At 43.7% G+C, this 24,933-nt stretch overlaps 1 protein-coding gene across 3 annotated transcripts in view; it reads right to left on the bottom strand.

Moving 5' to 3' along the window:
- Positions 1-10,464: 10,464 nt before the first annotated feature.
- The window catches only part of LOC100301653 (decorin), a 28,892-nt gene continuing 14,423 nt past the window's right edge, over positions 10,465-24,933 (bottom strand). For 2 of the 3 annotated variants that reach the window (XM_036956481.1, XM_036956482.1), the window contains 6 exons: positions 21,212-21,324; positions 16,515-16,728; positions 15,684-15,797; positions 14,524-14,617; positions 12,850-12,988; positions 10,465-12,573 (listed from right to left, as the gene is read on the bottom strand). In XM_036956481.1, the coding sequence (XP_036812376.1) occupies positions 12,373-12,573; positions 12,850-12,988; positions 14,524-14,617; positions 15,684-15,797; positions 16,515-16,728; positions 21,212-21,324 (875 nt within the window). In that variant the 3' untranslated portion in view covers positions 10,465-12,372. 3 annotated transcript variants of the gene reach the window in all.

Genomic DNA, 24,933 nt, shown 5'->3' with positions numbered 1-24,933 from the left:
CTAGTGGTGGCCTTTACACATGACTTTTGCATGTCGATCTGGTCTCTCAATTAGACGGTCACCTCTACCACCTCCTCTCTGCATCTTGCTACTGCAAGTTTAGTAACCGGAGACAGACCCCCTAAAGAGGTGGTGCTGTTTATTCTCACTAAGCTATTAGCATGATTAATTAGGGGTCAAGAATGTATTACCTGTTAACGATCAGTTAACACAGTCATTAGATATACTGATCTACTTTGGGGCTGACTGGTTAAATGTGTTACGTTTATCCAAATACGTTCCCTTAGCTGACAACATTCTGGCGTTGTACAAGCCAATTTATTGTTTCAATCCTCTCTCAAAGGGCAAAACATTGACAAAAGGTGGAAATATATACTGTTTTGAATCCCCCAGAAAACAATGTAATCCCACTGGTTGAATCAACGTTGTTTCCAGGTAATTACAATGAACTGACGTTGAACCAACATTGATATTGACATTTTTGCCCAGTGGAATGTTTCTTAGCGCTTTCCATTGTCCAGTCCTGTCCTTGTGGGTTGGTTTACCACGTCATCATCACCCTGTACAGAGTGTTTATGTCTTGAAGATGATGTGTTGACGTTTCAGTCCTGTTATTGCTGCACTTTCCTTTGGAAAGATTCCCATCCCTATTCAAACACTCAACAGTTTGGAAAACAGATATTCTTCCCAGTCACCTTGCTTCCTCTGTTCGCTTTGATGACGTCAACCCTGATGCTCTCACATCCTCTCCACGTCTCAGAACTGAGCCAATGGTTTGAAAATGATGGGTCTTGGCTCTCAGGACTATTTTCCCCATTTATATTCCAGTAACATTGTTTTTCCTTTTCTGGTGTTAATACTGGCCACGTTCTAAGTCTCTAACGGATGGCACTGGAACGTTATGTCATCAAAAGCTGTTTCGGTACAGAATACAACCTCTGTCTCCAGTCCCATTTTCTTCCCAAACCAGTAACCCACAGTTCTTCCCAATTAACTATTACAATATATGTAAACAAGTCAAACGATGGCTGTTTCATTGATGGAAAAATTGGAAGTATCTTTTTGCTTTCTCAGCAACTTCTGAATTACATCTATACATTTAGATGGACTGCAAAACTCTGCTCCAACACAATGAAATAGGTATTTATACCATTTGGTATTATGCCATCTTATTTAGCTAATGAGCTAAATCCCTCTATTTCTGTAGGTTTATTGATGTCTAGCCATTAGGTACAGCATATGGTTTCATTAACCATTTTAACATGTATACAGAACATAATGTCAGCTCAGTTAAACAATGCATCACAACTTTATACAGCCAATCCAGAAATAACAAACTCCATTCTGTTCTTTCTATTGGAATGTTCAAATTTTCCAGACGTTCCAGATTTAACACTTTCATATGTGAATGTAGCACACACGCACACGCGCACACTCTCGCACACACGCACACTCTCGCACACACGCACACTCTCGCACACACGCACACTCTCGCACATGCACACAGACACACACTCTCGCACACGCGCACAGACACACACAGACACACACACAAAATGATACGTCAACTATAGGAAATACACTGGTACGTTCCTGGGAAACCGACAGCTTGTTAACCAGGTCCTGATTTTAATAACGATCTCATGCTAAACCATACTCTGAGCTATCATTGGATGACACAAACACACACACACACGCCTCTTGAGCCATCCCAAACTGTACCCAAACCCCTTATGTCTACAGGGAGAAAATGGGATGTCATGCAGGCCCACGCGCACGCACGCACGCACGCACACACACACACACACACACACTTTTTGTTCGCACTCTGTGTTTAATTTGTCTTATAACAGACTGGCTCATCCCTGGCCAGATCAGCCAATCCTGGCACTCACACACTGCATGAGGTATTACATGTGCAGCAGGACCATTGACCAGAGCTGACCGAAGCATTAAAAGGGCAACCAATAGATCCACTTAATGTAAGATGGACTAAGCTGGTTAAGCCCATTTATACAACACACACACTTGAGTATCCGCACAAACACAGACACATGCGCACAGAGCATTTGGTTTCTAGGATTTCAAATCAAAATCACATTTTATTTGTCAAGCTTCAGGTGTCGACTATCATGAAATGCAGAGTTAAAGATAAAGATAAATGTGATAAAATAGAAATAGTAACAGGGAATAAATACAGTGAATAATGAACAACAACAACTAGTAAAAATACATGGCTATATACAGAGAGTACCAGTAACATGTGAATTATGGGCGGCCAGGGGGGGCTCAGCTCCCCTGAATGAGATGTTAGCTCCCCTAAATGCAACAGAATTTGAACTTTGGTGGGGGTTCTCTAAATAATTTAGTGGTAAATATGAAAATCTTCAACTCAAACACCTCTACCTCTCTGTCATGGTTTAAACCATTTATTTATATGTGGCAGTATTCTTTATGCATAGATTTTCCTTTGTACTTCCTCATTTTCGCCATTTATTTGCCATGCGTCCCTGATTAAAAATATCCTTTATTCCAGTGCATTAGTTTAATCTGTTGATTTATCATTGTTTGTTTTTGTCAGTTAGTTGTTTAGAGCGCTCATTGTTTTGTTTTTCAGATGCGCGTGGGTACTGTTCTTCTCTGTGCCGTCCGGGGACAGAAGTACCAGACCATTTATACAGCTTTATTACTTTCTATCAACATTTGTTTTCTTTCCTGGATCAGCTGATGATGATCGACAATACCGCTAGACAACTATCCTACAGCTAGACACCAATGCACATCCAATCCATCCAACAAGTATATGTTAATGACAGTAGGCCTATGGTTGACTCTTTGGGTTAGAAGCATTACATTTTGCAATGGCATAGTCCGACATTATTGTGGATTCGTGTGCCCATGAGAACTGTTTCCACAGAGAAAAATCATTAAATGTTACGTAGGCATAGTTAGACTTACAGTGCATTTTACGAGATCTCCAAGATCCATGATTCGTACAGGGTTTAAGTTACATTTTCTAATTCAATTGGTAAACGCTTAGTAATTGTCACGCCCTGATCTGTTTCACCTGTCTTTGTGGTTGTCTCCACCCCCCTCCAGGTGTCGCCCATCTTCCCCATTATCCCCTGTGTACTTATACCTGTGTTTTGTGTTTGTCTGTTGCCAGTTGGTCTTGTTTGTCAAGCTTACCAGCGGTCGTCCTGTCATGTCCTGTCTTTTCCCAGCTTCTTTTTCTCTCGTCCTCCTGGTTTTTGACCCTTGCCTGTCCTGACCCGGTACCTGCCTGCCGTCCTTTACCTTTGCCTCTACTCTGGATTGTCCACCCCTGCCTGCCTTGACCTGTCGTTTGCCTGCCCCGGTGCTTACAATAAACATTGTTACTTCACACAGTCTGCACAACCACCCGAGCCACTGCCTGTTCACCCCGCTATCATCCAGAAGGCAAGGTCAGTACAGGTGCATCAAAGCTGGGACCGAGAGACTGAAAAACAGCTTCTATCTCAAGGCCATCAGACTGTTAAACAGCCTCCACTAACATTGAGCGGCTGCTGCCAACACACTGACTCAACTCCAGCCACTTTAATAATGGGAATTGATGGGAAATTATGTTAAATATATCACTAGCCACTTTAAACAATGCTACCTAATATAATGTTTACATACCCTGCATTATTCATCTCATATGTATATGTATATACTGTACTCTATATCATCTACTGTATCTTTATGTAATACATGTATCACTAGCCACTTTGTTTACATACTCATCTCATATGTATATACTGCACTTAATACCATCTACTGTATCTTGCCTATGCCGCTCTGTACCATCACTCATTCATATATCTTTATGTACATATTCTTTATCCCCTTACACTTGTGTCTATAAGGTAGTAGTTTTGGAATTGTTAGCTAGATTACGTGTTGGTTATTACTGCATTGTCGGAACTAGAAGCACAAGCATTTCGCTACACTCGCATTAACATCTGCTAACCATGTGTATGTGACAAATAACATTTGATTTGATTTGATTTTGTGTCTTACCTTGATTCCTGATAGTAATGACAAGTAACACTGTCATAAATGGCATTAATGTAAAGAAAGAAAGGTTGTGTTTTATGTCACATGATCTGTGAAAACTCCAAGCATTTAACTCATGAACTAGGGTGTAAAACATGATTTAATTGAACTCATGTATTATATTCAATGTAGACTAGCTATTCTGCGTGTGTTCCTGTGTTTAAAATGGCCTTGGCTGAGAGGGTAGGCTACCGGCAGGGGTGTAAGCCCAGTGGAGGGTAAATGCTGTTTACCCACCAAAAACAACAAAAGACACTGAAAGAATGGGGAGAGTTACTTTTTTCACCATTACCGGCAATCAGAGTTAACCCACCTATTTTTTGGAACATTATATCACTGGCTACCGGTAGGCATATTTGAAGTCCAGGATCCAGTTGCAGAGGGAGGTGTTCAACCCCATTGTCCTGAGCTTGGTGATGAGCTTGGTGGGGACTATGGTGTTGAACGCTGAGCTGAACAATGAACATAATTCTTAAAAGACATTCCTTTTGTCCAGGTGGGTGAGGGCAGTGTGTAGTGCAATAAAGATTGCGTCATCTGTGGATCTGTTGGGGCGGTATGCAAATTGGAGTGGGTCCAGGGTGTCTGGGGTGATGGTGTTGATGTGAGCCATGACCAGCCTTTCAAAGCTATAGATGTGAGAACCACGGGGCGATAGTAATTTAGGCAGGTTACTTTGGCGGTCTTGGGCACGGGGCCTATGGTGGTCTGTGGTAGTCAGCTTGAAACAAGTTGGTATTACAGACCGGGTCAAGGATAGATGATTTCTTATTTTTTGTTATTTTTACTGGATTGTTGGGTTTAGAGCTTGCAAGAAAAGCATTTCACTGTACTTGTGCACATGACATTAAAACTTGAAAATGTAAAATGCCAGTGAAGACACTTGCAAGCTGGCTCTGAGTATGCATCCTGGTATTCCATCTGGCCCTGTGGCTTTGTGAATGTTAACCTGTTTAAAGGTCTTACTTACATTGGCTATTAAGAGCAAGATCACACAGTCTTCCGGAACAACTGGTGCTCTCATATGCATGGTTCAGTGTTGCTTGCGAGCATTGAAGACATTTAGCTCTTCTGGTAGGATCGCGTCGCTGGGCATCTCACGGCTGGGTTTCCCTTTTGTAATCCGTGATAGTTTGCAAACCCTGCCACATCTGTCAAGCGTCCGAGCCGGTGTAGTGTGATTCGATTTTAGCCCTGTATTGACACTGCCTGTTTGATGGCTAACATTTCAAATAGACAGGAAGGCACATAATTCAGTGTGTGTTCCAAAAACTGCTACTCGCAAATGCATCACATGCAGTTGACTTACTTTAAATAATCATGATGCAGAGATTGTTTAATGGTATTTTTTGCACAGATCTGGGCTCTTTTGCTTGACAATAATGTCACCCTCCATTTGCAGAGTGATGTTTTTTTGTTTGATTGGCCCAGCACAGGTGGGTAATAAGCATGAATATACTGTATATATTTTACACAGCCATGCTATATATATACAGTATATATATATATTATACCATAGAGTCAAAGATAGGGTTGGATTGAACCCTACTCTAATAAGAGCTACAGTACATTCACAAATCCATTTAAACCTATGATGTTTGTACAGGCTAATGAATATTGAGTGCTGGAATCAACTGAACGCATTCAACCAATATGTGTCTTCTGCATTTAACCCAACCCCTCTGAATCAGGGAGGTGCAGGGGGGGGTGCCTTAATCCACGTTGTTGCCGGGGAGGAGTTGTTGTTGCTGGTTACTGCTTTGCTCAAGGGCAGAAAGGCATATTTCACTCACACACATACGGTAGTCTCACTCACACCTACTCTAGTCTCACTCACACATACTGTAGTCTCACTCACACGTACTGTAGTCTCACTCACACATACTGTAGTCTCACTCACACATACGGTAGTCTCACTCACACATACTGTAGTCTCACTCACGCCTACTGTAGTCTCACTCACACATACGGTAGTCTCACTCACACCTACTCTAGTCTCACTCACACCTACTCTAGTCTCACTCACACATACTGTAGTCTCACTCACACATACTGTAGTCTCACTCACACATACTGTAGTCTCACTCACGCCTACTGTAGTCTCACTCACACATACTGTAGTCTCACTCACACCTACTGTAGTCTCACTCACACATACTGTAGTCTCACTCACACCTACTGTAGTCTCACTCACACATACTGTAGTCTCACTCACACATACTGTAGTCTCACTCTGACATGGTTTCACTCTGACACGTGGGCACATGGACAGAGACATTCATACTGTCATGCATGCACCTTCTCCTGCCTGTCTCTCACACACACACACACACATATGCACATGATGCAAGCCATAACACACACATGCATGTACCTGCCAACCCGTGTGTGCATTATGTATACACCCACATGCACACACACTCACTCTCTCTCACGCACACACTCTCTATCACACACACACACACACACACACACACACACACACACACACACACACACACACACACACACACACACACACATACACTGAGAGAGAGTGTGTGTGTGTGTGCAAGAGGGGGTCGACAGAGAGAGCGATGGAGAGAAGACAATACCCACCACATGGGGGCGACAGAGAGGGGCAGGAGACCCATGACGCTGCAGTGTGACTAACAGATGTGTGTGTGCCACTGCCAGAGGCTCCAACACTGATGCATTCCTGTCATGGATCTACATGCTTCACCTTCCTTATAACGTCCACCAATCACCTTACTGGTTGGGGCTCCAGCCCTGTCAAATAGCTCTCTGGTAATCCTTATGTTATGGACAGTTATTTAATTGAAGACCTTGTTTGATCATACAGCAAGTCATTCAAATCATAAATCTCTCTAGAAATGATGGACAGTGCAATTTGTGTTCTGGTAGAATAGGCTTATTTGGCACCAACCTTTTCTTCTGTTAGAGAAAAGCATTCTGTAGAGCATTTAGTATTACTGTGTATTTCACATGAAATAACAGGCCCCACTGTGACAAGAGGTACATATCACCAGAATACTATCTGATATATTCCAGGTGAGGTGAATTGGGTTAAGGTTAGAATAAGGGTTAAGGGAAGGGTTCAACTAAAATGCAACGTTTGGGAGTAACTGATTACGTAGTCAGTTACATGCCATTTGATTACAAACAAACTGTAATCAGTTACGTTACCAGCAAAAATATTCTAATCAATAATAGGATTCCAGATACTTTGAAAGTCAGAGACTACTATGATGACACACCAAATGCATTTGATGGATCCCTTTTGTCTTCTTCTAATGCTTCTTAAGGGGAAAGTAATCCAAAAGAAACTGTAATCTAAAAGTAACAGTCAGATTATTTGACTGAGTTTGGGTAATCCAAAAGTTACATTACTATTCACAATTTTGGACTGGTAACTAGTAACTAACGGATTAGATTTAGAAAGTAACATACCCAATCCTGCTAAAATGCTACAGTTGTCCCCGACGTGACTTGAACATTCAACCTTCTGCTAGATGGTTTAAGCACACCCTTCCTCCCCGACCAACCTCCATACTTTCTGTCTGAAGTAACTAGACCATTAGTACATATCATATGTCTTAGAGGTGCTCAGAAATAGACGTGTTGGCTGACAATGTCACGAAAATGATGCACGCACATCGAAGTGGTCGGAAGTCGTGCTTTGTTATGATTCTGAACGATCAGAAAGCTAGCAAAAATGACAAGCTGCCATGTGGGGAATCATAGGTGGCTCGTTTCACCTACTTTAATCTTGTTCTTGATACCACGTCTTGTTTTGAGGTGTTTTGACTGATTTCATGTCAATGCTAATATGGTTCAAATTCACTAACTGTAACAACGTATTTAAGAGACAACAAGTGCTCATTGTGCAAATTTACTTGTGCAAATTTACTCATTGTGCAAATTTACTTTTTCAATAAACATTTGGAGACTAAATATAATTGACATGTTGTCAACAATCTATTTTTGCCCCATAGTTGCGCACGCGTTGGTTTTGTTGCTAAACAACCAACTCGCCTATATGTATAGTATTGTATCGACCCTGGGTTTGTAAGCGAGGAAATCGGTTGCTAAACAACCAACTCGCCTATATGTATAGTATTGTATCGACCCTGGGTTTGTAAGCGAGGAAATCGACCCTGCCACATGAGCATGCTTTTGCGACACAGTCGATAGCGCGCCGGACCTCGGGCTCAAAGGTCGCTGCTGTTTCATTACAGTATGTTTCGTATGGCTCTGAGGCCAGGCTGAGCGCACCTGATTTTAATCTAGGTTTGAAAATAAGTTGACCAGTTGGGAGACAGGTTTGGGAAACACTGCTGTATAAATATCTCCCTGTCAATATGCAATATGTGTATTGTCTGGTATCTCAGTGTGTGTAAGTGACCCAAATCTGGAAGGAATCATGGAGGCTTTACAGACATATCTTACACCATGAATGATATCATTACTATTACAGTAAATATACTGTATCTAAAAAATATAATATATAATATAAATATAATATACTATATTTTTTTAACGAGTCAAGGGAACATACTTGTTTTAAAGTGTATATCTTTGTTGTTAACACAACCTTCCAGTAGTCCAGGGCATGCTGCATGTTGCGAGGTCCAGGGCATGCTGCCTGTTGCGAGGTCCAGGGCATGCTGCCTGTTGCGAGGTCCAGGGCATGCTGCCTGTTGCGAGGTCCAGGGCATGCTGCCTGTTGCGAGGTCCAGGGCATGCTGCCTGTTGCGAGGTCCAGGGCATGCTGCCTGTTGCGAGGTCCAGGGCATGCTGCATGTTGCGAGGTCCAGGGCATGCTGCATGTTGCGAGGTCCAGGGCATGCTGCCTGTTGCGAGGTCCAGGGCATGCTGCATGTTGCGAGGTCCAGGGCATGCTGCATGTTGCGAGGTCCAGGGCATGCTGCCTGTTGCGAGGTCCAGGGCATGCTGCCTGTTGCGAGGTCCAGGGCATGCTGCCTGTTGCGAGGTCCAGGGCATGCTGCCTGTTGCGAGGTCCAGGGCATGCTGCCTGTTGCGAGGTCCAGGGCATGCTGCCTGTTGCGAGGTCCAGGGCATGCTGCCTGTTGCGAGGTCCAGGGCATGCTGCCTGTTGCGAGGTCCAGGGCATGCTGCCTGTTGCAAGGTCCAGGGCATGCTGCCTGTTGCGAGGTCCAGGGCATGCTGCCTGTTGCGAGGTCCAGGGCATGCTGCCTGTTGCGAGGTCCAGGGCATGCTGCATGTTGCGAGGTCCAGGGCATGCTGCCTGTTGCGAGGTCCAGGGCATGCTGCATGTTGCGAGGTCCAGGGCATGCTGCCTGTTGCGAGGTCCAGGGCATGCTGCCTGTTGCGAGGTCCAGGGCATGCTGCATGTTGCGAGGTCCAGGGCATGCTGCCTGTTGCGAGGTCCAGGGCATGCTGCCTGTTGCGAGGTCCAGGGCATGCTGCCTGTTGCGAGGTCCAGGGCATGCTGCCTGTTGCGAGGTCCAGGGCATGCTGCCTGTTGCGAGGTCCAGGGCATGCTGCCTGTTGCGAGGTCCAGGGCATGCTGCCTGTTGCGAGGTCCAGGGCATGCTGCCTGTTGCGAGGTCCAGGGCATGCTGCCTGTTGCGAGGTCCAGGGCATGCTGCCTGTTGCGAGGTCCAGGGCATGCTGCCTGTTGCGAGGTCCAGGGCATGCTGCCTGTTGCGAGGTCCAGGGCATGCTCCCTGTTGCGGGAGTATGATTCATGAAAAAGACTGAAGATATCCCCTATAGAGCAGACATGTTTTGGGGGATAAATCTTTTTTTTACCACAGTTATCTGGGTGTCACTGGCCTCGTATCAAATCTGTCAGCCATTAAACAATATACAGTATTTACAATGTATCTTGATACCCAAGACTATTCAACCACAACCATAGGCAATTTACATTTTACTTGATTAGTTGTCACATTTAGATATTTAATATAAAATCCATAAATGTAGCTCATATTCACTGAAGCAATGTGAGTTTTAACACTACTGTTTCCTTCAGCTTGTTGTTGATATAATATTATTCTCGTGTATCTACATTACATCACCTGCTTTCTCCGGTGTCACACCTGTTCCTCCTCACGATCTTGTTCACCTGGAAACTCTGTCCATCACTGTGAAGTCTACACTCGTTTGACTGTTCCATAGATATTACAGCTCCATCTAGTGACAGGGCAAGTAGCGCCATCCACACACCGACCATAGAGTTGGTTAGAGGGCACACTTGCCACAAAACCTTTGCTGTCACAGAAGCAATAATGTCAAAGATAGGAGGTGGGCCCTCTTTCCAACTCTATGACAACGACACACACAACGTGGACATACCAAGGGTTATGACCTCTGATGGCGACACCCCCAGAAAAATGCTGCTTTTTAATTGGTATTTTTATTTGGTTCAGGGCGCCTTAGGCGGAGCCCCCGCTCAGAAAAAAAAGAGAGGAACATCTTTATTGTTGATATATTAAGTCTGAACTACTGTAAGTGCTTGTGCTTTTAAGCAATGAGAGTTTTTTTTATACAGCATTTATATACAGCGTCTATACATACAAACATTCACACTAACATGGGCACTGAAGGCACGACAGTCCGCCTGCAAGCCTCCAATTCTCGTCAGACTTAAAAAAAAAAACGAAAAAAAGAAAGGCAGAGAAAAAAAGAAGAGAAACAAAACAGGCATTAACATGGCATTCCAGAACCCACAACCGTGCTTCAAGTCAAAAGAATAAAAGCATGCGTATAGATCTTTGGGCATGGCTTCTGGTTCGGAACGTATATATTGTTTATTCTACATCTTTAAGAGCTATTTTCATCTTGGTTGTATGAGCTGATGTTACATGACAGATGGGGGAATGGAATGTGTAGAAGACGAAATAAATGCTTTACGGAGAATCAGAAATCTTTAAACTGTCGGAACATTTCGTAAAAAACAACAAAAGTTCAACAGCGAAGCAAGCAGGAGACATGGCAATCGACTACAATGTGAAAGAAAGAAAATGGGGAATTCTTTCAAATAGTACGACATATTGTAAAGGTACACTTTGAACGCTAGCCACTACACAGGTAATATACTCTAGTACATTCTAGTATCCTAGCTGGTGTTAATGATATTAAGACAGGAGTTAACCCTTGGCTGCCCGCTCTGCAGGTCAGCTTGCCTTCTGTAATTGTCACAGATTTATGCACGTAAAGGCTTGTTGCACACAACATGTCTACACCGGTCAAATTCAGATTTTTCGGCCAATCTCAACCAGTTGACATGTGTGAGGTATTAAAGGGTTAAACGTGTACATTTTTTCAAAGTGGTCATAGATATTTTTTGTTGTTGAAAATATTTTGTTGTCTTTCATAATGTTTCTTTCACACACAAAATAACATTTCAGTCATGCAATCTGAGGGCACACACTTCGAAACCATTGCACAGACTTCTGTTAAAGGGCAGTTCCTCCTCTTTTCAACCTCATATTCATTATCTCCAGCACCATATCAGTGTCTACATGTGTGAAAACGACACGTTGTTTAGTCTGTGATCTGTGGGTACAAAGATAAGAAGAAAGGTCCTTAAAAAATGCTTCTCTGTGACATCACAGGGTAGGCGTAAAAGTTTTTTTTAAAACAGTGATTTTCAAAACCTGCAACGAGTTTCTAGCCAGAGGGATGGTATTTTCTTGATGATGTCATTTGGTATATCTTTTTAACTTCACATTTGTTGTCTACAAAACATAGAAATGGGACTTTTTCACATATGTAGACAATGGTATTGTAATGGAGATAATGAAAATGAGGTTGAAAAGTGGGTGACATCCCCTTTAAGTTGAGCTTTTTGACAGATAACTACCATGAGGTAGTGTTACAGTATTTCATGAGTTGACGGTTTATTGTGTATGGAAGACCTGTTACAGAAAAATGCCAGTGATTACTGTTGTAGAATATGAAGTGTACAAAGGACACATGGACTATAATAAATGAACTGTTTGCATACAGAGCTGGTTTGAGTTATCACTAAGCCATCTATGGAAGGTTTGGTACTGAGTTTTGTAACTGTTCTGTCTTTGCTCATGAAAACATTATGTACTGTAACTGTTAAAACTGTATTGGATGTTCGTTATGGTTTTAAAATGGGGATAAAGTTGCCGATCAGTGTTGTGGGGTAGATGGGGGGCTGCGGTTCACACACACACACACACACACACACACACACACACACACACACACACACACACACACACACACACACACACACTCTCTCCCTCTCTCTGGGGGTGGTCTACTTTTTCTCTACTTCTTCCTGTAGTTGCCCAGCTGGATGGCAGAGCGGTCGAACACACAGCGGAAGGTGATGGGCTGCACCTCCCAGTAAGGGACGGGGTTGGAGAACAGGCTGATGCCAGAGTACATGGCCTTCTTGGTATTGTAGCCTGGTGGGCAGAAGTCCTGGGTTCCCACCACCCCTATCTTGTTGCTGTGGAGGTAGATCACCTGGGAACATATCAACCACAATGAGTGGTTAGAGGGAGGGATGTCTGGAAATTAACATTGTATATATAGAAAGGTCATGTTTGAAGTCCTTTTGTTGAATGGCAGAAAATCATTTCTGTGTTAATCAACTTATTAATATTTATTTATCATGAGATTGATCTGTAATGGTTACACCCTCCTGAGAAAACCCTGTGTGAGGTGGAACATTCATGGACATGAAGCCTCTACCCATTCTCCCAGGTGTGGCGGGACACCTGTGTGTTCGGTGGAACCCACCTGGATGTACTTGTGGTCAGGCAGGCCTGCAGGCACGGTGGTCAGGGCATTGTTGTCCAGGTGAAGCTCTCTGAGGTGAGGAACCATGGCCAGAGAACCGTTCTCCACCTGGCTGATCTCATTGTAGCTTAGTCCCAGCCTAGGAGACAAACCAGCCAATGGGGAGAGACACAGAATGTGTCAGAGCCAATGGGAAAGAGGCATGGTATGTAAAAGAGCCAATGAGACAGAGGTACAGAAGAAGAGCGATAAAAGAGGGCATGAAGCCCTGAGCTGTCCCTACAAGTCCCAACGTACAGAATGTATAAAAACAAATGAGAGAAAGAAAACATCCAATGGGAAAGACACAAACTGGTTTTCTGCCAATGAAAACCATGGGCAGAATGTAGACTAGCAAATGAGAAAGCGACTCTACTTTTGCCAAGGGACCAACTTCGTAGACAAAATGAAATACTTGCTCGCGAACGTGTTGCCAATCCGGAAAATAGAAAATAATATTTTCAGTGAATCCTGTAGCTCTTCCAAAATAAACTGCCTTGTACTGCTTGAAAGTATTTTTCTGTTGTTTAGTCTCCCTACTTTGGCATGAGTCTTTTCCTACCCTCGAAGCGGAGAGTGACAGAGCTCTGACAGGCACAGCCACAAGGAGTGAGAGAGAACCAGAGGTTGGGTTCTCTGAGTGAGTCTGTCTGGTTGGTTTAGATCTGGTAATGATGTATAGCTCTTTCTCAAGCCCTGGCTACTTTCCACAAATACAGCAGTGGACTCTAATTGCAGAACTCACTCAGAGTTGAGCAGAGTGGACTACTGAGTGGTGACGAAGGCAGAGAGAGAGAGAGAGAGAGAGAGAGAGAGAGAGAGAGAGAGAGAGAGAAAGAGAGAGAGAGACAGAGAGAGAGAGAGAGAGATAGAGACAGAGAGACACACAGGGAGTGACACAGAGAGAAACACAGAGAGAGACACAGAGAGAGACACTGAGAGAGACACAGAGAGAGACAGAGAGACACAGAGAGACACACAGAGAGAGACACAGAGAGAGACACAGAGAGATACACAGAGAGAGACACAGAGAGAGACATACAGAGAGAGACACAGAGAGAGACACAGAGAGAGACATACAGAGAGAGACACAGCGAGAGACACAGCGAGAGACACAGAGAGAGACACAGAGGGACACACAGAGAGAGACACAGAGAGACACACAGAGAGAGAGACACAGAGAGATACACAGAGAGAGACAGTACTAGCAGCAGAGTACAGGGCAGACTGGGAGTTTTGGACATGCTGCTCCAGTGAATGAGACGATGTGGTACAAAAAACACTAGTGGCATTAATGCCAAGAAGCACCGCATCAATTCAAATACTCCTTATATAACTGAACTAACCCAGGATTGTTGCTGAGGTTTGAAATACATACGTGTGTGTGTGTGTGTGTGTGTGTGTGTGTGTGTGTGCGTGCGTGCGTGCGTGCGTGTGTGCGTGTGTGTGTGTGTGCGGGGCACTGTTGTCTAGAGATGACCCAATATCCCACTACAGGACTACTTATGAGTGTTGACCCACTCATCAAATCCAGTGAAGAAGAATACTGTAAGCATGCTTTGTCCTCGTCAAGAGCATTTTTGAAAAAAAAAAATGTTTTTGAAACATTGAGTAGAAGTGTTGAAACATCTTTACTTAGCCAGGTTCTTGAGGCCCTTCAGGTTGTCCGCCTGCACCTTGGTGATCTTGTTGCTGTCCAGGTGGAGCTCGGAGAGGGAGGAGGGCAGACCTGGCAACCCACAGGAGAGAGACAGTGACGAGAGGACAAACAACCGGGGAAACCACAGCAGTAATGGTGAGGGGAAGGTAAGTGGTTAATGTCTACATACAGTATGCCAGTAGGACTCTGAATCCATACTAAGTCTAATGCATCTGAAATGGCACCCTAATCCCTAGTGCACTACTTTTGACTAGGTAATAGTGCACTATAGGGAATAGGATGCAAACTCAGACGCAGCCTCTAACATCCAGAGGCCTATCCTTCATCCCTTCTATTCCTATTAAAGCATTCGATTAGAGGATCTCTCTCTGAGTACTATTCCATCTGAACTGGTTGCCAGATTCCCACAATAGACCAGATAACATTCATCTTACACGCCTTTGAATTAATATGCTGTTTTAGTTTTCCTGTCTTGGTTCCACACTGTAACCATTGTTCAGTGGAGCCTATGAATCCAAATGTGCATTCTTGCAGTGCTAGATGATTGATGATTTTGGCTGTGGTCGATTGAGTAAGAGATCCTCGCTGTTAACTTGAATTCCTTTGTTTTAGCTGGAGCTATTGAGCTGTGAAGTATTCAAACCAGTCCTGGTTGAAAATTGAGATTCAGGCCCTGCACTGTAAAAAAAAAACGATCTATTGTTGTGAGTTTGCTCAACAAAATGTTCACACACCAACTATTGTTGTGAGTTTGCTCAACAAAATGTTCACACACCAACTATTGTTGTGAGTTTGCTCAACAAAATGTTCACACACCAACTATTGTTGTGAGTATGCTCAACAAACATTTTCACAATCCCATTGCAGCTGGTTGCCTTAGAATTCTACAGTATGTTGAATACATCTTTTGTTGTTGTAGTGTGGTCAAAATCCTTACAGCCATCCTTTATTGAAGTGACATGTTATTTTCCATATTCTTTAGTTGGATCCTCCCAGTGAAATGATCTGACATGGCTGGATAGGTGAAAGCTATGTAATGGATCTCATACCTAGCCTTGTGTTAGATTTCCTATGATCCCTTCAAGGGACTGGAAGGAAGGATGATTTGTGATGGGGTGACCAGAGAGGGCAGTACCTTTGGGGATCTCTGTCAGGTTGGTGTCTGCAATGCGGATGTATGAGACCTTCTTCAGGGCCCCGAACGCCCCAGCCTCAACCCCTGCACTCTTCAGGGGGTTGGAGCCGAGCTCTGGAAAGAGAAGGAGGGAGAGAGAGACAGACAAAGAGACAGAGAGAGAATTAAGGGAGATGGAGTATTAAGAGAAATAAAGAGAGAGATAGACAGAGAGGAAGATAAATAGAGAGATAGTCAGAGAGGAAGATAAATAGAGAGATAGACAGAGAGGAAGATAAATAGAGAGATAGACAGAGAGGAAGATGCATAGAGAGATATACAGAGAGGAAGATACATAGAGAGATAGACAGAGAGGAAGATAAATAGAGAGATAGACAGAGAGGAAGATAGAGAGATAGACAGAGAGGAAGATAAATAGAGAGATAGACAGAGAGGAAGATAAATAGAGAGATTGACAGAGAGGAAGATAAATAGAGAGGTAGACAATCGGAGGAGGAGACAGAAAAGAAAACAGAGAAAACAGTCTCTGACTGTAATGTTTTACGTTTACGTTTTAGCTGAAAACCTCTTGCTCCTGTCCTATTGCTACTATGCAGTCAATTAAGAAAACATGTTCAAGTGACTGTGTGTACTGTATACAGTATGTGTGTTAAGGATTAGACTAGTTCTATCGTATGGAATTTGAGTACAGAACAAGGGATGGGTTGAGTTCATTATGCACCCAACAGAAGAAAACAGACTTGTCATTAAGGCAATACAGGCAGGCTAAAGCAAGGGCACAAAATATCTGAAAGATTTCTAATAGTATTTGAACCCAGGTCTGGTCAATACCCATGACGATGACCTGGGCCATGCCCTCGAAGGAGGCCTTCTTGATCTTAGTGATCTTGTTCTCGTGGATGCGAAGCTCCTGCAGGCTCTTGGGCATGTTGGCGGGCATTTCCTTGAGGTGGTTCTTGGAGAGGTAGAGGCGCTGCAGCTTGCCCAGGGGAATGAAGGCCTTGGGGTGGATTGTGGTGATCTGGTTGTTCACCAGGATCAGGGTCTGGGGAGATTGGAGAGAGAACAATCCCTGTTATATTTAAGCTAATGCTAATGTGTATGTTTTGCTAATTAGAATTGGTATGTTTATGCTAATTAGAATGTGTATGTTTGTGGCAATGCTAATTACTATGTAGATATCCATGCTAATGTACAAATGGGAAACTGCTTTTTCTATTTGAGATTGCTTTTGAGATAGCTTTTTCTATTTGAGATTGCTTTTGAGATAGCTTTTTCTATTTGCGATAGCTAGCTACATTATTGCAATAGGGTAGCCTAGTGGGGTAGCCTAGTGGTTAGAGCGTTGGACTAGTAACTGAAAGGTAAAGTTCAAATCCCAGAGCTGACGAAATACAAATCTGTCGTTCTGCCCCTGAACACTGTTCCTAGGCCGTCATTGAAGATAAGAATTTGTTCTTAACTGACTTGCCTAGTTAAATAAAGGTAAAACAAACATTATTATATATCATTAGCAATGGTGTGTTACTCTGAAATGTGTTCTGTCACTGGCTACTTTAATGTGGCTACAACTTCCCGTGGGTGTATTTTATGTGTGTAATTGAAGGCAGACTTTTCATTATATCTTAAACGCTTGACATCAACAAAATACGATGTTTTCGACCTATTGCAGACTGTTTGATTACATTTCCCAAGTATGGACTGACTCAATTGAACGTATCCAAGGTAACTGAAATGTGAGATTGTTTTTTTAACGTCTGTACAGTAATCCCAACACACCCTTGCACCTAGTCTTAAAGAGCACAGGCGCCAGGGTTGTTGTGATTGGAGGCAATTTCTGAGAAATTTCGCAAGAGAAATTGCTGTGTCTCTAGTGGACCGTTCCATACTCAAGGCTGCAGACGGGGGTGGAAGAATGGAGAATGCAGAGAATGCAGCAAATTCCCCCTGGAGAGAACAACTAATGTACGGGGGTGGAAACAGTGTGGGCCGTTTGACAGAGGTAGGCTATTTATTACAGGTCAGAAAGCTATACACGTGTAGAGAGAGGTCACGCGATGGCCCAGAGGAGAATCGTTTCCATGGCACCTGGGGAACATTGGTACCTGGATTCCTGTGGTTAAAACAAATGTTTACAGTGCTGTTTCCTTTGGTAGACTATTTTTAGGATCTTTGATTCGAGTTAAACATGTTAGTTAAACATGTTAGTGGTTTGGATTATGATCAGGAAATCAACTCTCCAAAAAAAAGTATGCACGTGGAACACACACACACACACACACACACACTTAAGCTCCCTCTTGTCTCAAGAAAGTCCAGAGATAAATCAGATTTCCACTGCTTCGCTCCAGCCGATACTTTTGCATGTGTAACAAGCCTGTTAGGATGTCATCCAACAAAACCCGGCTTCAAGTTCAGCTTCAGTGTTTTCCCGTTAGCTCTCTCCTACCCAAGACATTCAGGTTTCTACACTCACTCTGGTGTATACTTTGAAGGGATGTCAACATTGCACTCCCTAGAAGAATTGATACAACATGGCGAATTGTGAATCAATGTTTTTTGGAAAATGCAAAAAGTAAGGGGCCAATCAGTTTTTGGTGAAAAGCTGCAACAAAGTGGACAATTTGTATGTTTAGTGGACATATTGAGTGTTTAGTGGACAAATTGAGTGTTTAGTGGACATACAGTATTAAATGTTTAGTGGACATATTGAGTGTGTAGTGGACATATTGAGTGTTTATTGGATATATTGAGTGTCTAGTGGACATATTGAGTGTTTAGTGGACATACAGTTTGAAGTGTTTAGTGGACATATTGAGTGTTTAGTGGACATATTAAGTGTTTAGTGGACATATTGAGTGTTTATCAAATCAAATCAAATTTTATTTGTCACATACACATGGTTAGCAGATGTTAATGCGAGTGTAGCGAAATGCTTGTGCTTCTAGTTCCGACAATGCAGTAATAACCAACAAGTAATCTAACTAACAATTCCAAAACTACTGTCTTGTACACAGTGTAAGGGGATAAAGAATATGTACATAAGGATATATGAATGAGTGATGGTACAGAGCAGCATAGGCAAGATACAGTAGATGGTATCGAGTACAGTATATACATATGAGATGAGTATGTAAACAAAGTGGCATAGTTAAAGTGGCTAGTGATACATGTATTACATAAGGATACAGTCGATGATATAGAGTACAGTATATACGTATGCATATGAGATGAATAATGTAGGGTAAGTAACATTATATAAGGTAGCATTGTTTAAAGTGGCTAGTGATATATTTACATAATTTCCCATCAATTCCCATTATTAAAGTGGCTGGAGTTGAGTCAGTGTCAGTGTGTTGGCAGCAGCCACTCAATGTTAGTGGTGGCTGTTTAACAGTCTGATGGCCTTGAGATAGAAGCTGTTTTTCAGTCTCTCGGTCCCAGCTTTGATGCACCTGTACTGACCTCGCCTTCTGGATGATAGCGGGGTGAACAGGCAGTGGCTCGGGTGGTTGATGTCCTTGATGATCTTTATGGCCTTCCTGTGACATCGTGTGGTGTTGGTGTCCTGGAGGGCAGGTAGTTTGCCCCCGGTGATGCGTTGTGCAGACCTCACTACCCTCTGGAGAGCCTTACGGTTGAGGGCGGAGCAGTTGCCGTACCAGGCGGTGATACAGCCCGCCAGGATGCTCTCGATTGTGCATCTGTAGAAGTTTGTGAGTGCTTTTGGTGACAAGCCGAATTTCTTCAGCCTCCTGAGGTTGAAGAGGTGCTGTTGCGCCTTCTTCACAATGCTGTCTGTGTGAGTGGACCAATTCAGTTTGTCTGTGATGTGTATGCCGAGGAACTTAAAACTTGCTACCCTCTCCACTACTGTTCCATCGATGTGGATAGGGGGGGTGTTCCCTCTGCTGTTTCCTGAAGTCCACAATCATCTCCTTAGTTTTGTTGACGTTGAGTGTGAGGTTATTTTCCTGACACCACACTCCGAGGGCCCTCACCTCCTCCCTGTAGGCCGTCTCGTCGTTGTTGGTAATCAAGCCTACCACTGTTGTGTCGTCCGCAAACTTGATGATTGAGTTGGAGGCGTGCGTGGCCACGCAGTCGTGGGTGAACAGGGAGTACAGGAGAGGGCTCAGAACGCACCCTTGTGGGGCCCCAGTGTTGAGGATCAGCGGGGAGGAGATGTTGTTGCCTACCCTCACCACCTGGGGGCGGCCCGTCAGGAAGTCCAGTACCCAGTTGCACAGGGCGGGGTCGAGACCCAGGGTCTCGAGCTTGATGACGAGCTTGGAGGGTACTATGGTGTTGAATGCCGAGCTGTAGTCAATGAACAGCATTCTCACATAGGCATTCCTCTTGTCCAGATGGGTTAGGGCAGTGTGCAGTGTGGTTGAGATTGCATCGTCTGTGGACCTATTTTGGCGGTAAGCAAATTGGAGTGGGTCTAGGGTGTCAGGTAGGGTGGAGGTGATATGGTCCTTGACTAGTCTCTCAAAGCACTTCATGATGTGAGTGCTACGGGAAGTGAGTGCTACGGGGCGGTAGTCGTTTAGCTCAGTTACCTTAGCTTTCTTGGGAACAGGAACAATGGTGGCCCTCTTGAAGCATGTGGGAACAGCAGACTGGTATAGGGATTGATTGAATATGTCCGTAAACACACCGGCCAGCTGGTCTGCGCATGCTCTGAGGGCGCGGCTGGGGATGCCGTCTGGGCCTGCAGCCTTGCGAGGGTTAACACGTTTAAATGTCTTACTCACCTCGGCTGCAGTGAAGGAGAGACCGCATGTTTTCGTTGCAGGCCGTGTCAGTGGCACTGTATTGTCCTCAAAGCGGGCAAAAAAGTTATTTAGTCTGCCTGGGAGCAGGACATCCTGGTCCGTGACTGGGCTGGATTTCTTCCTGTAGTCCGTGATTGACTGTAGACCCTGCCACATGCCTCTTGTGTCTGAGCCGTTGAATTGAGATTCAGTTTAGTGGACATATTGAGTGTTTATTGGATATATTGAGTGTCTAGTGGACATATTGAGTGTTTAGTGGACATACAGTATTAAGTGGACATATTGAGTGTTTAGTGGACATACAGTTTTAAGTGTTTAGTGGACATATTGAGTGTTTAGTGGACATACAGTATTAATTGTTTAGTGGACATATTAAGTGTTTAGTAGACATATTGAGTGTTTAGTGGACATATTGAGTGTTTATTGGATATATTGAGTGTCTAGTGGACATATTGAGTGTTTAGTGGACATACAGTATTAAGTGGACATATTGAGTGTTTAGTGGACATACCGTTTTAAGTGTTTAGTGGACATATTGAGTGTTTAGTGGACATACAGTATTAATTGTTTAGTGGACATATTAAGTGTTTAGTGGACATATTGAGTGTTTAGTGGACATACAGTGTTAAGTGGACATATTGAGTGTTTAGTGGACATGCAGTTTTAAGTGTTTAGTGGACATATTGAGTGTTTAGTGGACATATTGAGTGTTTAGTGGAGGGGACATATTGAGTGGTAAACTCTTACTTGGAGTCCCTTCAGAGTCTTGAAGTCATTCTCCTTGATCTCAGTGATCTTGTTGTTCTGCAGGTCCAGCAGGGTGCTGTCTGCAGGGATCTCATCTGGAACACTCTTCAGGCCTGCAGAAGAAGAGGAAGGAGAGTAGAGATACTCACAGACCGAGACAAAACAGGAAGGAGAGGAGAGATACTTCTAGGCCAGTCCGTTGAAGCTAGTTTCATGTGATTTTAATTAATTCATTTACTCATTTTTTTTATTTCATTGTATTTTACATTCAATTTCAGAGTTAATGATGTTGAATGAAATTAGGTTTGGCCCAACCCTGCCATAAGCATTTGTGTGCATGATGAGGCATGACAAGGAGTGTGTGTGTGAACGCTTGGCCATGTCTATGGTATGTTTGTCCAGGTGACAGAAGACTTCTTGAGCTGTGCTGCAGCTGTGCCTGCTAGCTAATGGGAAATTAAGTTTGCAGTAGAGTGTGGTCGAGAGATTATGGCGCGTTCACGTGCTAGTCGGAACAAGGAAACTAGGACATTTCAGACTTGCTAACTGTGCCGAGTTCAACCAGTTAGCAAGTCGGAAATGTCCAAATGTTTAGCATGTCAACAGTGAATAACCCCAAAGAACCAACGTATGATGTGTTTCATGGTAATAGTCCAGACATGAGTGATACCAGATACCCCATGAGTTAGCATTGAAACAATCTATGGCACACAGTGCGGAAATGGGACTCAAAATGAATTTCCGTCAATTTCAAGTGTCCACATACCTGGACACTGACCTCATTGCATGCAGTTTGGGTTGGAGAGTACATTGCATTATTTGGCACTGAGACAGTAAATGTCACCTGTCTATATGACTGGTAAACCAGAACCATATGTTCTGAGGGAGAACACTGAGGGAAATATGAGCTGGGGTGATGTATACACTATGTAGATGTATTGGGTAAATTATGTATTTTTGTGTAATATGATTCTGTTCTATTCTGTTCTATTTTAACTTTTCTATTATATTCTGTTCTGTTATATTCTATTCCATCCTATTCTATTCTATTGTGTTCTATTCTATTCTATTATTTTCTATTCTATTGTCTTCTATTCTATTCAATTCCATTCCATTGTATTCTCTTGTGTTCTATTCCATTCCATTCTATTCTATTATTGCATATTCTACTCTATTCTATTCTGTTCTGTTCTGTTCTGTTCTATTCTATGGGTATTGTTTTAAATAGAGGGCGAACACAGAGAGCTACCACAAGTCATCTAAACAACACAATGTCTAAGGGTCTAGGTTCACATGGCTGGTTTCCATTCTAGAGGACGGCGGTTGTCTCTGGAATAAACTGTTTAGTTATTCAGGGCTTAAATGCTGTGTCTTTTAAACTCCACATATGCAGACACACTTTGGCTTAAAAGCTTTGAGCACGCCCCACTTACACAAACATTCTCTTCAGCTCAGATGGCTTTTCTATCAGTTTCTCCTACCCTGCCCAAGCCCCACAATCCTCCACACAGCTGTCTGTAGGCTCTCACTGTGCGGCATATCACCACTGTGCTCCCTCTCTCCATCTCCCACTTAATATCTTCTCTCACTCCTCATGTCCTTCTCTCATATCTCTTCACCCTTCCATCACGTCTCTTTCTCATCTACTCGCTCCCCTTTCCCATCCATCACCTTCTCTCTCTCCCCTCTCGTTACATTTCCATCTCCTCTCTCTACCTCAATCCATCTTTTGTTATTCTTCTCTCTCTCTCTCTCTCTCTCTCTCTCATTCTGTCAGTCAGAGCTGACGTGGTTGGTACGGTAAACAGTTTGGAGAGAGTGTGTCTACGTGTAGGAGAGGGGGACAGGGATGAGAGGTCAGTTACTGAGAGTCAGGTCGCAGGAAAGTCTGGTTGAGATGTTTAGTCTCAGGGTTTTTGTCCTCTGGAAGGATTTGAAAAGAAAGACTGAATAGCAGACAACAGACTTCTGCTATGAGCCAGCTATGTGTTATGGATGTATTTATAGTGCCTATGGTCACACTCACTGGTCCCAACCTTTAATAACAAAGGGCAAAACATTACAGACTACAAAGGGAAGCACAGCTTACCGGATGAGCTAAACTACTTCTATGCTCGTTTCGAGGCAAATAATAGTGAAACATGCATGAGAGCACCAGCTGTACCGGAAGACTGTGTGATCATGCTCTCTGCAGCCGATGTGAGTAAGACCTTTAGACAGGTCAACATTCACAAGGCCGCATGGCCAGACGGATTACCAGGACGTGTACTGCGAGCATGCACTGACCAACTGGCAAGTGTCTTCACTGACATTTTCAACCCCTCCCTGTCCGAGTCTGTAACACCAACATGTTTTAAGCAGACCACCATAGTGCCTGTGCCCAAGAACACTAAGGTAACCTGCCTGGGTAAGTGCCTGGGTAAGTGCCTGGGTAAGTAAGGGTAAGTAACAACACATCCGCCACGCTGATCTTCAACACAAGTGCCCCTCAAGGGTGCATGCTCAGCCCCCTCCTGTACTCCCTGTTCACTCATGACTGCACGGCCAGGCATGAATCAAACACCATCATTACATTTGCCAATGATACAACAGTGGTAGGCCTTAACACCGACAACAACGAGACATCCTATAGGGAGGAGGTCAGAGACCTGGTCGTGTGGTGCCAGGACAACAACCTCTCCCTCAACGTGATCAAGACAAAGGAGATGATTGTGGACTCCAGGTAAAAGAGGACTGAGCACACCCCCATTCTCATCGACGGGGCTGCAGTGGAGCAGGTTGAGAGGTTCCTTGGTGTCCACATCACCAACAAACTAACATGGTCCAAGTACACCATGACAGTTGTGAAGAGGGCACGACAAAACCTATTCCCCTCAGGACACTGAAAAGATTTGGCATGGGTCCTCAGACCCTCAAAAGGTTCTACAGCTGCATCACTGCCTGGTATGGCAACTGCTTGGCCTCAGACCACAAGGCACTACAGAGGGTAGTGCGAACGGCCCAGGACATCACTTGGGCCAAGCTTCCTGCCATCCAGGACCTCTATACCAGGCGGTGTCAGAGGAAGGCCCTAAAAATTGCCAAAGACCCCAGCCACCCCAGTCATAGACTGTTCGCTCTGCTACCACACGGCAAGCAGTACTGGAGTGCCAAGTCTAGGTCCAAGAGTCTTCTAAACAGCTTCTACCCCCAAGCCATAAGACTCCTGAACATCTAGTCAAATGGCTACCCAGACTATTCACATTGCCCCCCCACACTCCCTCCTGTCTCCACACCACTGGCACTCTCTGTTGTCATCTATGCATAGTCACTTTAATTAAATCTACCTACATGTACATAGTACCTCAACTAACCGGTGCCCCTCTCACATTGACTCTGTACCGGCACCCCCCTGTATATATTGTTATTTTTTACTGCTTTAATTGCCTGTTACTTTTATCTCTTATTCTTATCCTTATTTTTTGAAACGGCACTGTCAGTTAGGGGCTCGTAAGTAAGCATTTCACTGTAAGGTTGTATTCGGCACATGTGACTCATACAATTGGATTGGATTTGATTTGAATCTTCCATTAAAAGTAAGAACATCTAAAAACAAAAACATGTTTTTGTTCAAACTTTTCCATAGCAATGTCACAAATAAAATGGCTGGTCAGATCGTCTCAGTGCTCTGCAGATTATGTTTTCATTTAAGAAAGTCGGCTTGGCTGATACATAAGTAAGTG

Source organism: Oncorhynchus mykiss, chromosome 21, assembly GCF_013265735.2.
Source record: "Oncorhynchus mykiss isolate Arlee chromosome 21, USDA_OmykA_1.1, whole genome shotgun sequence".
NCBI lineage: Eukaryota > Metazoa > Chordata > Actinopteri > Salmoniformes > Salmonidae > Oncorhynchus > Oncorhynchus mykiss.
This window is presented reverse-complemented; position numbering and strand designations above follow the sequence as displayed.